The following is a 14,903-nucleotide window of genomic DNA, read 5'->3' as shown; positions in this document are numbered from 1 at the left end:
CTCAGAACTCCTAGATGTAATTACCATTATTAGAAATGGCAAAAGTTTTTAGGTGTTCCTGACCCGAAGGTCCCCAGATAGAATCAAAACTGGCACAGTTACTAATGTTAATTAATAAATCATATACACAATGTAACATGGCAGTTGTCCCTTCATTAATTCCTCTATAAGACTGCGTATGGCTGTGTACCTTTGTTTTTTCATAGTGACTGTATACTGAACACTTAACATAGCATGGATTTCTCCAGCAGTCCAAACACATGATTGGTCTCTCTGAATTGCCCATAATGTGTGAGTTTGTGTGCAGGAGAGAGTGTTACGTTGTGCTGCTATATTAAACGTGTGAATCGCTGTAGGACGTTTAGTCGAGTGTCTCTGGTATCATAAATCATGTTGGATAAAGGTGTCAGCTGAATGCTACATGATAATCACACCTGGTTTTGGAGAAAAGCTTCTGCTAGATGAATGTAAATGTCTTGCACCATTCATCTGTTGGGAGGAGGTGCACGAAACCCAAATTTTCTTGTCATAAATACGAAGAAATGCCCTGCAAGTTGAACCAGGGGTTTTAAATTAAACTACTTGCAACACTGAAATCTTGTGACTTAAATTGCTGTAAGTCTGAAATTGACCTTACATGCATTTTACTGTCCCTGCCAGCAGGGCTACAGCTTTTACCTCTCATATTAATTCTACTGGTTTTAAAAATTAATCTGAAAAAATATCCAAGCACAGTTTCAAATTTGCCATTTTGGACTTCCAACCAAAAATACAGTTAGCGGAAAGAAACAAACACAAACATGAATTCACTTTTCCTTTGTACTTGTTCACCGTTCATATTTTTGTATTTGTATTTGTTTGCTTCACAGTTCCTGCTCCACTCAATTAGAATAAATGTAACTCTTTACTATTGGAGAGGGAGCGGTCGCCCCGGCAGCTGGAACACACTACAGAGCTGCAAGGGCTGCCTATTCACTTTCGTTCTCCGAAATTAATAGACACAGAATTCATGCTTGCTTTGGTCGCAAAGAGAAACAGGGAGAGTCTGGGCATTAACGGTCCATCTTGAGTCACACAGTAGCTGTCAGAATGCCAAAATTTTAACCGTGCTACGCACCACAGCTACACTATAATGAGACAACTGTGGCTGGTGTGTCCGTGTTTAATGGTCTGTGTGTTTCAGTATTTTACTCTCTCATCTTTGAAACATGCAATATTTCTGAAACTCCGCCAGCAGTGGGATACCGAAGGCTCACTTCTGCCTATGGTCCTATGTGAACAAGGATCCTGGAGGGAGTGCACTTGGAAAGGGGGAGCCATTAAAACTATTTTAGCTATTGCTGACACTGTGTCCTCCATAGGATTTACTGTGATTTAATGCTGTAATCCCCCCCCAAAGAGCTTTTTTATTACATTAATCTGAAACACATCTTCAGAGATGAACTTTTTAGTTGAATGCGGTGTGATTTACAGTCTCCGTTTATGCAGCCCCGTGCAGATGTGCCGAGGAGCGCCGCCTTGTCCTTGTGGTCGTGACTCTGCTTTCTGAGTATTCGGTGTTGCACAAAATGCGCTTATCGCAGCCTTCTCCCCGGCTTTCACCCACCAGCCACGTCTCTCCACGCTGCTAGGGAGGGATTTACAACGCTGAGGCGGTGAACAAAGTGGCAGTGACAGACTCATGACACCCGCATCCAGGAAAACTAGCTATCCTGGGCCTGGCTCCATGTTGTTGAGAGCTTTCCTGGCAACTAGCACTCAGCATACAAGGGTGTTTAGAATTGAGTTGTGCTTTCGCATGGCAAACAGTTATCTTCATGTTAGGACTCTCAGGTGTGCTGATGGATCTAAAATGGTAGCTATAAGTTCCAAAGACTGGTATTACTGTCTTCTTTAATGGCGCGCTTTGCCATCTAAATGATGCACCTTTTCACTCGAACTACAAGCTAAATACGTCTCGTCAGCAAATAGACTAGGCTGTCAGTCTTGAAGGACATTTTTCAGTTCCCACATATCTCAGGCTATCCTTCACGAGCCCCGGAGGATTTACGTTCTTTTGAACAGACCCATAAAAATACTAGTCGCGAAGCATGCGCAAAGCGCGCTGTTTGTCAGCGCATATTTTACGCGCAGACAAAACAAACAAACTGCTGCTGTTTTCTTAGGAGAGTCGAACGTGCATCAAAATCACGTCTGGACCCTTCCGAGAACAACTGAAAAAATGGAGCGGCTCGTCCTTCGGCCCACTGACAGTTTAGCTGAGGAACAAAAGCTCTCGGTTCGTTTTTGAGATTCCAAGACAACTCCGAAGTCGTCTTTTCATCAAAGGTCTTAGTGGTAAAAATGAGGCTTTTCTATAACTATTAATCCACAGTCCACTTAAATTAGTGTCACAAGGTTCTTCTCACCTCGAGCACAAGATTTATTCATTATAAGAATGAAGAATTTGAAGGGTTTTGTTTTTTTAAAGGTTAAGAACACAAGGTTTACGGTTACTTCATTTACATTTATTCACTTAGCAGACGCTTTTCTCCAAAGCGACTTACAATGGATACTATGTAGTGTTACTCGCCCACACACCTTATTCACCAAGGTGACTTACACTGCTAGATACACTACTTACAATGGGACACTCATCCATACTTCTATGAGGTATGATTTTGAAAAAACAAACGGACGAGATGCTCTGCAGTACGGACAGGAAGACCGCCAGGATCTACTACTATTTTGGTTTGACTGAAAAGAACTCAGCTGTTACAGCCGCTTGTACCCTGGGACTAATCTCACTAGGAGGACAATGGCAATGGCAAAATGCTGTCCCTCTGGCCTTCATATCACCTGTTGACATATACCATGTCCGCTTGGATGTTCATGTATCCAACTGCTAATGGAAGTAGACCATGCCAAGAAATCCACCCCGTTGTTGAACACTAAGCCATCCTAACATCTTCACAATCGAACACTGAAGCAATGTCATTTCATGTTGTCTTCCTTTTTGATTAAATTCAGATGAATACCATGGTGACATACAAAATGGGAAGACGTAGAATGCTGAGTCTGAAGTAAATCTCAAGCTGGAACACTCTTTGAAGTCAATGCCTAGAATGGCGGCACAAATTGTGCAATACAAAATCTTCAGCTTCTGTACAGTCAAGAAAAAATTTTGCAGATGTTTCAAATAACACACATGGTCATAAGTTGTGTTTTTGGCTGGCTTTATAAAGCCCTCTGTGTTTGTTTTATTTGTTAATAATACTGTTAATGTTTCTACTTACATGCCCACAAGAGATCTGGCAAGCTATGGATGTCTGAAATAAGGCAAACATAATTTAATAAAATCTTTCATTCTAGCAGTTTCTAACTTTTTCTGCTCGTTTTTCCTTGATTGACAAACCTGAAATCTGACAATTTGGGTTTCTATTTGAGATTTGAGCTGTAGATTAAACTGAACTGTGAAATTTATATATATATTTGGGTGATAGTTTTAATATGTTAAAACAATGCTTAAAATGCCCTTCAAATAATGATGTGTACTGTGATATTAAAATATTAGCCAAACATCTAGATTTGAAAAATGTATATAAAAACTGGTTTTAACATATATTTAAACTTGTTCAGTATTTTCACTATGCTTTAGTCTGCATTCTGTGTGTAGTGGCTTAATTTCAGTAACAGCAGTATTTTAAAAGAATTTAAACTTGTGACAAAAATGTATATTAGAGTTGTATTTTTCTATAGTGTGAAATCTGTGGGAGATGGTTCTCTAAATCAGATGACTTCCTATTATGGATAAAATGTAAGGAAATCTACATGCTCATTATATTCTTTTATTTGCATCTTATTATTTGGAGTCTTATATTGATTATTGGGACTTATTGTAGTAATGTTAATTGTTTTTTTTGCAATTTATGTGAGTTTGTAAAAATAAATACTTCATAATTTATTTGTCCACTTCTGTGAAACGGGATAAATCACATCACATTATCGATTTTATTTTATTAAATTTATTTGTAGAATTTAGCAGAAGGGGCGATGATTTTAGCTATGACAGTAGCAATCTTTGTAACAGTACAGCGCCCAACCAATGGCAGGCGCTGAGAGATAGTCTTCAGCGAATTGTAAAACAAGCAAAGAGTGTGAGACAGCGGCCCGTGTGTTTGCCCATCTGCGAAAACTGGGAAATGCACATGAGAACCAGACCTCAGCTCTGTAAACTGTTAGAAAACTAAGATCAATAAACATAAGTGGTGAGATAGGCACAACAGTGAAAGTCCCGGTCAGGAGGTTACGGACCATGTGCTGGAAGCTTTGTGACTTTTGCCAAATTAGTTTAATTTATTTTTACAAGTAATAGTGACTTCAGCATGACACAGGCCCAGTCTCCTACGTGACATCTCAAATTTGTGTAAATGTGCAGCTGAGGTAGTAGTTTCAGTCTTACTCCAAAAAAAAAGAAGCTGTCTGCTTTTCAGCTTTATAAACGTAGTGCTTTATTTTGTGAAATATCACAAAAACGGCATCAAAACTCTCATGAAACCTTTTTCTCTTTTTGAAATTTCTTTTTACCCTACATAAATTTTGTATATTGGTTTTGGGTTTCTCTCAATCTGAAATGTAATTCTTGTGTAAAAGCAGATACGATAAATGTAATCTTTTGATTTGATTGTACTATTTATATAGTGAGAATACATTGGTATCATTAGAGTCTGACTGCCTTAAAACAAATTTCAGAAGAAATACACAGGAATTCTGCAAGAAATGATGTTTCAAGGCTGGTACAGCATTACAAAATATACATTGTATGCCTAGGTTTAATACTTCTTTTTTTAAAAAAATTGAGAATTTTTATGGGTAAACAGCTTTTTCTTGTGAACAGCGAACTGTTTCTTTTGTTGAGAAATTATAGGTTTGTTCTTTTATGCTGATGTATTTGTGTGAGCCTCAGGGGCATTCTGATCCATAAAAATCTTAAGATGTTGGGCTCTGTGGTCAGACGTGGGTTCGAATCCAACTCTGTCTGCGAGCAGTTTGTGTGTTCATCCTGTCTTCATGTGGGTTTCCTCCTGGTGCTCTGGTTTCCTCCCACAATTCAAAAGCATGTGTCTTAGGTGTACTGGTTACTTTGAATTGTCCTTAGTGTGTACGTGTGTGATTGTAATGCAATGGACTAGCGCCTCATCCAGGGTGTACTCTGCCTCACACCTCACCTCATGCCAAGGATAGGCTCCAGACCACTGTGACCCTGCATTAGGATAAGCAGTTACTGTTAGTAAGCTAGTGATACTTTTATGAGAGTACCACCACTGCGGTTTTTAATCTTTCAGAGCATCTGATAACTTGCACATGGTTACATTAAGAATGCCAAGCAGACAGTTTAGTTAATTTCTTATATGGTATATTTTATTCATATTTTAATGTGAGCTAATGACGTTACTTCTGGTTGCATTTTTAAGACTCCACTAAAACCTGTCACTGAATTTCCTGACCTCATTGTCTTTAACAACGTGAAGCCGGCACAGCCAATACTGACGTAACTGCGTGTATCGGATCAGTTCCACATTTAAAGAGAAGCAATCCTGGAAGATCTGGGAGCACTGGGCCTTGTGAGTGGTACATTTGGGTTCAATTTCTTTTTCATTATTGTAGAGGAGAGCCATAAATGTCTGATACAATAAAGTAAGTCTCGTTATCCCCTAGGATGCAGCATTTGCATTTTTTCCCATGTTTTTTTCCATTTTGACGTAACACATTTTGCACATAATCACGATCTTAAAAACGAAGGAGATTAAATTGCCTGCCTGGAAATATTGCAGTATTTCCTATTAGCAGCAAGAGCGCAAAGCTTTTACCTCCAAATTGCCATCACAGCCAGCAAGGTGGATTGCATTCTGTTTTCTTTTAACATCTTTTTATGAAAATCAAGGGACTAATTCATTGTTTTGTGTGTTGATATCAAGGGAGAAGACAGCATTATTGGGGGAAACCAACAATAACAAGTCCAGGTGGCGCTACTTATATTGCCCCCTACTACTAGGGAGATGACATGGAGCTGAGGTGAGCTGCCAATAACTATGAGCTGTTCATGGAACGCAGAGAAAAAGAACAATTCAGAGACAACATGGACAACCTAAGCTGGGTTAGGTTTCCACGACAACAGCAGCTGTCACAGCATTACAGGTTCGGTTTGTCTTGCGTTTTTATTATTTAGACCCGCGAAGCCTTCTGGCTCTCGTGACGTGCCCCCGTGGTTATCAGGGGTCGAACGGTTCGGTGCTGATTTCGTGCGATCGTCCAGATGGCTTGTGGCAGCCTTTTTTGTGAGGTCGAAGGAAAGAGAGTGCGTGATTTGACCTGGCGTAGACCGCCTGCCTCACAAATATTTCCTAGCCATGAAACCCCAGCAGGGCTTCACCGGGAAAGGTCGCTGGTGGAGAGAAAAGGAAAACAAAAACAAAACAGTCAAATCTCAGACCGTTCTTGCAGGAATGCAGAGTAGAAGGTGACATGAGGACCGTGAGCATGTCATAATACAGTGTTCAAGTCAATGGCATATTTTATTTCTGAATTTATTTATTTTCAAACACTTTTATTGATCGGTTCATGTTGGCTAAATAATCCATGGAGTCTTGCTTCACTGTAGCGGTCTAAAGAACAGTACTTTTGGTTTCTTCTAGGAAGGGAAAATTTATTAGGTGCTCAAGTCCAACATTTTATTTTATAAAGAAATTAAAACAATTTTTATTAATTATATCACCATCTGTGGTGACCCTAACTGGCCCATAGTGTGCCTGTCTGTGTGTGTGTGTGTGTGTGTGTGTGTGTGTGTGTGTGTGTGTGTGTGTGTGGGGACTCTGCGAAGGAGTGGTGTCCTGCCCAGGACATACCTCTCCAAGCCTAGTACCCAGCGACACCAGGATAGGCTCCAGACCACCACGAGCGGTTAACGAAAATGGCTGAGTGTTATCACAGCCATAATAAATTTATTATGGCTAAGAACTGACAAATTTTCCTTTTTCTACATTAACGTTTTACACATCTACAGGCTCACTTTGTATGTTTACAAAAAAAACACTGTTGGAGTCATGACAGATGATTTAGATTGAAATGACGCGTCAAAATAAATGATGATGAAAGCAAGAAAGCACTGGAATTTACGTAATTTACTCTGCCACTAGGCGCTGCTAGTAAGAACTGGTGAATAACAATCCAGGTTCAATGTGTTATCTGGGCTCTTGGTCTCAGCCTTTGCATGATGTAAAGGTTTGCTTAGATATGCGTACACATTTTTTTATCTGAAGAAACATTTCCTGTCAGCTTTTATGGGGACATTTTTATTTTATAGGCTTTTAAAACTCTTTTTTAATTGTAGTTGGTTTTCTGTGCTTTTAAACATCACCTCTGAAAACTCTCACATCACTGTCATAGTTAAGTACTTTTGCAATTTTGTATTTTATGCTTTATAAAATACATCACTCTTTGAGTGCTTTTTGACAATTGGTACCAAAATAAGACTCATTGCTTATCTTTTCTGATGTTTTCATTGTTAAAAATATTACACATGATGAGAGCTGATATTACCATTTCAATAAAACCAGATCTAAGTGGATCATACGTTTAATATTTTCCTAATTTCGGAGTTGTTGTCCGTGTACGTTCAAGGCAGGAGGGCTTCAGCGTGACGTCTTCGTTTGTCGTAGCTTTGTCCCTGACTCCCATATGTAAATAGAGATTTAATTATCTGGAAATGTTTACCTTTGTGGGAGGTAAAATTAGGTATGTGTGATGCTTTTTTCGGTTCAGCTGTAACTAGCTAGTGGAATTAAGAATGTCACATAATAGCAGTCAGTTTTAAACACAGATGAGTTCAGTCCTGTAGAGTGAAGATTAAATCTGCCCTTAAGGTGGGTCTGGAGGACAAGAGAGGTGCTCCAGTCAAAGGAGGTATGTTACCTGTACTTTTGTAAACAGGCCCCCTCAACGAGGGAATTCCCTCCGTCAGTTAAACCGATAAGGTGTCACGAGTTGGGGCGCTGTTAAAAGAATAGTTCTGGTAAGATGACTTATATGGCTGGAAGAAAATGAACGGCATGTGGGATTACCTGCTGACGTTCTCCGCCCCCTGCGACCCAGTCAGTTTTGGAGACCGCTTCAACATTTACGTTGAGAAAACAAAAAGATGCCTGATGTGTGAAATGTCTTTTTATTTTACATGGATACCCAAATTTGAAAACGGGCTCAATGGGACTTGACTTAGCAACATGTTTATAATGTTTTTTTTTTTTTTTCTCAAGTTTATTTCTAATTGTTTTAAGTTCACATCCTTTTCTTTTTTACCTACACAGTTTAATTAACATATTTGCTGTATTTTTTTCTTATCACACATAAAGAATTCAGTTTTACATATGCGGGGTTTGCTTTAACAGTCATTGATTTGGCTGTGCAATTTTCTGTATGTCAGCTTCTGTTCTGGCTGCCTTTTGACCCCACTACAATGAAAACTTATCCACTTAATATAATCAACTTTTGTTGACTTTGACTATGTTTTTTCAAACACTTTGACCCACATCACGCTATTTTCTCTGGCTGAAAAACCACCCTTTTTGCCATTCGCAGGGAACCTGCACTTGCTGTACATCCCGTCTGTTTCCAGATGGAGATATAAAACTTCTAACTGCACATGAAAACAAGTGGAAGAGGCTGTTCTGAATTAAGTGGTTTGTCCACAGGGCAATTTTGGGATTGTATTACTTTCATTGTTTTACTAACTGTGTGGATTGACTTTTACCATACAGTAGTTACCGAGGAGGACGCAAATGAGCTCGATAAGAAAAAAAATACATTCAAACCAAAAACTGTCTGCAACTCCCAGCTCACGAAATGAACAATGCGCAAAAGGCCTGGGTTCCAACATGAATACTGACATGCGTTACCGAATTAAATCCATGAATGCGTTACTACAACGTGAGATTTTAAACTAGCCCCGAAGCAGCTGCTTTAGTTTAAAGTAGTTGAACACAAAAAATACCCATCTTATAAATCATGCAAACTTGACCATTTTTGAACCTCTGATCAGCACGTTTAGTTAAAATTTCCGAACGGCTGTGAGCAAAAATGTTTCTCGCATTATGAATCTGTTTTAGGTTATTGATCGTTCCGAACTTTCTCGAAGCATAGAGGTTCGTGCTCAAGTGACGCTTGAGGGTGAGAGGGAGACGATGCCGACGGCTGCCCGCTCTAGACCCCCCACCTGCTGAGGACCCCTGCGTAACTGGAGCCCGGAGAGCACACAGTGGTCTTCGGGACCCAGAGCAGGTGTGCCCACTAGGAGGGCTGCAACGTCCTGAAACCCACCCGGATCCTGTATCTATGGCTAGACCCACAGCAGACTCTCCAAACAAACATCAGGTCACGACCATTGCTGAAGCTGTGAAATTTTCCACAAGAGCTGTGCAGCGGGTTTGTGCCTCCAAGCCCCTTTTCTTCCCCTCAGCGTGACAGGATCCTACATTCAGAACTGTTTCAACATCGTATTTGGAAGGCTCTTGACACGTGTAATGAGGAACTGTCTGTTTTTTGGCGTGTTGAGTGCACACTGAGTGGTCACCTTTCATGCTCCGCTCATGACACAACCACATCTGGGCTTCAGGAACAAGGTGGCGCTGCTTCGGTTGGCGAAGAGAAAAAAGTGACATTTGATGGGCAGGAGTACTCTCACCTTTCGGTAAACTTGACCTGAACTTTTCCATGTCATACTAAAGGGATGTTGGGTGCTGTGACAGGGGATCGACTCCGAGGCCGCTATTGATTTCATTTCCAGGGGTGGGTGAGCTGACTGGCTAAGGGTGCGGCTCCCTAATGGACGTAGGTGTCTTTCTCTGAAACTCACATTATGACATTGTCTCCAATCCCATGATTTTTCTTTTTTTTTCTTTACAAAAAAAAAAAAAAAAAGAAAAAGAGAAACGGAATCACTCTTCCCTTTTTTTGCCAAAATTAGTACAGGGTTCTGGCCAGCAGGGTATGCTTTTTTAACCGAGTTTCATTTTACTTCATTAAGTAAGGAAATTAAACGGTTTTGGATTTACTTAACTGCCCCTACGCTGTCTAATTTAAGGTTTCAAACACAAACATGTCAAAAAAGTTACTTGATAGCTATTTTCTGAACAGGATTGTTTGCTTTCCAACCCCTTTTCATTTGGTGTTTTGCTCTAAAAGTTCTAGTTGCTTAGTAACACAATGGAATGGGCTGTTAACCCTTGGCTGCTGGTTATAGCACTGTGGAGTTACTGTACAGTAACACTCAATCCAGTAAAACCAGTTTGGATGAATCCCATGCGGATGACAACATCTATGTTTTATTGAGTCTGTGTGTAGCAAGGAATGCTGGGAATTATTCACTGTGCCGTAGACCGATGCTTTCCTTTGTTTGTCCCCGGCAGAAACTACGCGCTCGACATAAAGTACGTAAACTTCTGTTCCCCCTCCTTGCAATTGATGTGTGTGTATGACATTTGATGCAAGGTTGTCAAAGTCAAACTAGTAACATGAAACCGAACTTGAGGATATGACATTCGTTGGACTTGACATACATAGTGTGCGTGTAATTCTTGGAGAGGGCAATCTGTGACTATTTTGGTTTCACTCAGGGTTCCTCATCTACAGCTCAAGCACAGGCCTGGAAATTTTTCCCAAGAATGGTAAAAGTATTAGATGAGCCGCAACAACAGCGCGCAAATAATAACGGATATGGAAAATAATTTTAAAGAAGTTGCGAAGTGCTATAAAAACCCAAGTGAAAAAGCCCCGAAAGCTTTTCCCTTAAGCCATCCTGGTCTCTGTGTTATCAGAAAAAGACAAACGTTCATTTCTTTCGTCCTTCAAGAAGCATTTCGGAGAGTAACAATGCAGTGTGCTCAGTGTGCACCTCTGTGAGAAACTGACTTCCAAATGCGTTTCGCAAACTGTGCAAACCAACACCGGGTAAAACAGCAGATTTAAAAAAAAAAAAAAAAGCTGTTTATTGATAATCTAAATGTTGTACTTCACGGTTTCTTCAGAACAGGGAAATTATGCAGATGCAAGGCTCCTTGTCTGGGAAAACTCGGAAGCGACTCGAGGGTTAAAACGGCAGTTATTCCATAACTTGGAAAAATAGGTTTGTTTTCTCAATAAGTTAGACGTTTACATTCCTGTGAGAGAACTGATCTAAGATTACACAACTCAATTAAGATACTGTAAATAAAGGCTGCTCCTGCCGAGCCCCATCTGGGGGTCTTAACACTGCTGATACAGCCATACGCACGCCTCCTGTGGCTTTGAACACCAAAGCTGTGCGTCAGCTGGTCCCAGACTGCCCACAAATGGTCATTTGTGCGTCTTTGTCGTACATGACCTGGCGCGTCCTGCATTTATCGTGGGACCCATCGATGCGTCAATTTAGCCTTTCTCCCCCACTGCACCGAGTTTAATTCCGAGGTCAAGTCCGTATTAAAGAGCGCTTTCCGACACGTGCAGCAGTGGAGCCGAACAGACGGTTGTTTTTTTTTTTTTTTTTGTCATCGTGTTTCTATGTATTTTACTTATCCTCGTGTGCGAGGACAAAGGCGCGGTCCTGTCCAGTGCGAGCGTGTGCTGCTTTCGCATCTGTTCACAAACCCCTTCCACAAAACAGTTTCCCCCTCCTTCTCCGTGCCATTTGGAGTGTGTTTTAGGCGCCGCAAGATTGTGTTGGAGTGTGTTGTAGGCTCACACACTTGCACTGTTTTCCGTGACACAGTCGTGAAATTTCTTTTCCTAGCTGATTGAGATTGTTGTTTTACAGTGAAGTTCTGAAGGCTTTGCTTTTATTTATTTATTTTTTTTTTGTTTAAACCGTTCACTTTCAGCACATCTTTCATCAGAGGCTTTTGAAAATGATTTTACAGTTTACAGCGCAACGCCCTCAAGAGTGGAATTGCATGTGTGCACTGTCACAGCACAGTGTCACAAGAAAAGTGGCCTGAGCATAGTGAGTGGATATTGAAATCCCCTGGATATAAAATCAACAATTAACATTATTATTGTGAGTTCGTGACCCTGAGGTTGAGCTTTGCGGATGGACTGAAAGGAGCCACTCAGAGAGACCTAATGCACAGAGGCTGGGCTGCCACACAGGCTTAAGGTCAGGCTGTTTGTAAGACGATCCTTAACACGGTCTGAACACACATCCTCGGCACAGGGGGGCACGTTCTCCCTCTCTCGCTCTCTCTCTCTCACACACACACACACACACACACACACACACACACACACACACACACACACACACACACACACAGAACCTAGTTCGCTTGCATTCCTGTCTCGCCACTGTGTGGAGAAGGGACAGAGCCGGCGTGGAGGCTGCTTCTGTGCCGCAGACCTCCTGGAGAAAACGCTCCAAGGACTCTCAGCAGCTAAGTCTGGAAGGAGGGGGAGGTCCTGCATATGTTGGATACACCATTCACACACTTTACACTGTGCAGCTGTGGTCCACTTCTATTTACGCATGCTGCGTACCACCTGACACGTGGAGAACACCTCTCAGGAAGTTCCAGCTTCTTCAGACAGAGCAGGCTGGAGACCACACAGCAGCTCGCATGATCTCCACTCTCAGCGTGATGTCCTCTACGGTCCACAATGCTCAGCTGGACTACTTCTTCACTGCTGTCCAGTGGGATGGCCATTAGATGCACTGGACTGACAGCATAACCGGCATCGCTGTTTACAACCCAGTGCAATTTTCCAAAAGAGATCAACAACCAAAAAAACTCATCTTCTAAATTTCCAGTGAGGACTTTGTTGGCAGTCTGTCGCTTGCTCTTCCTGCAATGTTGTGGGAGAAGTGCGCCTGGCCTCTGCTGTCACTGGTGGCTCTACTGGTGGTGGCAGATGGTGGCGTAACGGAGCAGCGCAGGGGTACAGATGGCAGCGACACTGGCAGCGGCGGCAGCACCAGGGGCAACGGCCGCCGCTTCAGCCGCATCCAGCACGGTCAGTGCACCTACACGTTCATCCTGCCCGAGAACGACGGCAGCGGCGCCCCGTGCCAGGAGGGGAGGGCCGGTGGGCAGTACAGCGTCAATGCCCTCCAGCGGGACGCACCTCAGGCCGAGCAGGACTTCCCCAGCAAGAAGATCCAGCACCTCGAGCACATCATGGAGAACTACACCCAGTGGCTCCAGAAGGTAAGGTGGACCCGCACTCACCTGAGAGCCGAGCTCAGCGGTATCGTAGGGGAAGCCTTGGAGCATTGTGCTTCTGACAGCTGTGACTTTAGGAACAGAAGACAGCACTATGCCCATGTGTCCTTTGGCAGTTTGTAATTTGCAGATCATTTTGGCTGTAGCAGGAAGTGGATTTGGGCCTTGATTGCGTGATCCACTTGGGAAACTGTGAGGGTTCTTGTGCTTAATGTTTCACAGACTTGCAAGATGTAATAGTGAAGTGGAAAAAGTGAAGTTTTGAGAAATTTCGTAATAGAGCTACTTTATAGCATACGTTAGCTATAATCAATAATAGCATTTTGGACGTAATGCATTCAGAAAAGTGTCCCATTTCATGTTTACAATTAAAGTTCAGCAGGTTATGCCCAAGGATTTTTCTATGAAATCGTTAATATGAATAAGAGCGCGGGACTACCTTTGAACATATCTGTAACCAATCTGCGGCAGTAAGTATGCTGTCTTTCTTAATAACAGGAAATAAAAAGCCTCGAGGGAGTTCCTAGCTTGTGCTGTAGAATTAAGTGTGTGCCTCTTCTTGGCACCTCATACATCAAAATTTAGTCCAGCTTTATTCCATGCAGAAGATATTCTGACATACATGTGCATCTTGTATAATTTCAGACATAGATTAGATACTTTCTGCAAAACATGGAAAAAAAAACACATGAAAATGTCATGTTCATTCATGGACAATTTATTAAATCAATATTCATGTATTAGCATTTGGTCCATAAGTCATACACAAGTTAATGTTAGCAGTTAAATACATTTAAGTAAATATTTTGTAGTCTGACTATGATTATGAGCACATTCGAATATTCCACTTTTTAAGTACATCCACAGTCATTTCAGAATTGAAGGATGAAATTAATTCTTGTGTTTTTGTTGTGGTTAATTATATATATTTAATTAAATGTTGTATTATTTTAAATAATCTGCTTTCTAGTGCTGTTTTTTTTTTTTTTCCATCGTGAAATTACACAGAAGTTGCGAAGATAGAAAACCAAGAAGACACCATAAACTGAAAAGTTGAACTCCAGTTAAGAAAAGGAAGCCAACGGCAATTTTAGGCAAAACAAGTAGTTTAATTCAAACCTAACTGATGCCCTTCTCAGCTGAGACTTTCCAGAAACTGTGTAACATCATACTACCTTTTTGTCTTTCTGCTTTTAGGTTTTATATAAATTAAAAAAATTCCTGTTGAGATCAGTTATAATCAGCCTCAACTCTTTAGCAAATTACAGACCCTACACAAAAAAATGTGGGCTACCAGTGCACATAACCATATCGAAAAACTGTATAATTTCTTGGAAAACTTTATTTACAGTATATGGACACAGTTTCATTTCCTTCTTTTTATGAATAATATTTCAAAACTGTTGTAAATACAGCTATTGGCTATTAAAAGGACCTGGCAATAAATAAAATCTTAGCACAGACTAATTTAATTATGTATCAAGCTATAAATCTGTAAGGACAAATTAAAATAAGGCTGAACCTGTAAACCGTACTGGTAATGGACTTCAGACTAATAAGTTACGACCACTTGTTCTGATGGACATCCTCGATGATCTGCGAAAACAACAGTAATGCCGCGAAAGATTCAGGAAGATCGTTTTATAGTAATTAAAATATGCCGTTTTCTTGTTTTAACGAGAT

At 41.0% G+C, this 14,903-nt stretch overlaps 1 protein-coding gene across 5 annotated transcripts in view; it reads left to right on the top strand.

The window, feature by feature from the left end:
- The first annotated feature begins 12,813 nt into the window (after positions 1-12,813).
- angpt1 (angiopoietin 1) overlaps positions 12,814-14,903 on the top strand; it is a 42,977-nt gene continuing 40,887 nt past the window's right edge. For all 5 annotated transcript variants that reach the window (XM_029248395.1, XM_029248397.1, XM_029248396.1 and 2 more), the window contains exon 1: positions 12,814-13,205. In XM_029248395.1, coding sequence (XP_029104228.1) covers positions 12,849-13,205 — 357 coding nt within the window. In that variant the 5' untranslated portion in view covers positions 12,814-12,848. The remainder of the gene's footprint in view (positions 13,206-14,903) is intronic.

The sequence above is a fragment of the Scleropages formosus genome, chromosome 23 (assembly GCF_900964775.1).
Source record: "Scleropages formosus chromosome 23, fSclFor1.1, whole genome shotgun sequence".
Classification (NCBI taxonomy): Eukaryota; Metazoa; Chordata; class Actinopteri; order Osteoglossiformes; family Osteoglossidae; genus Scleropages; species Scleropages formosus.
Note: the sequence above shows the minus strand (reverse complement) of the source record. Positions and strands in the feature narration are given on the sequence as shown.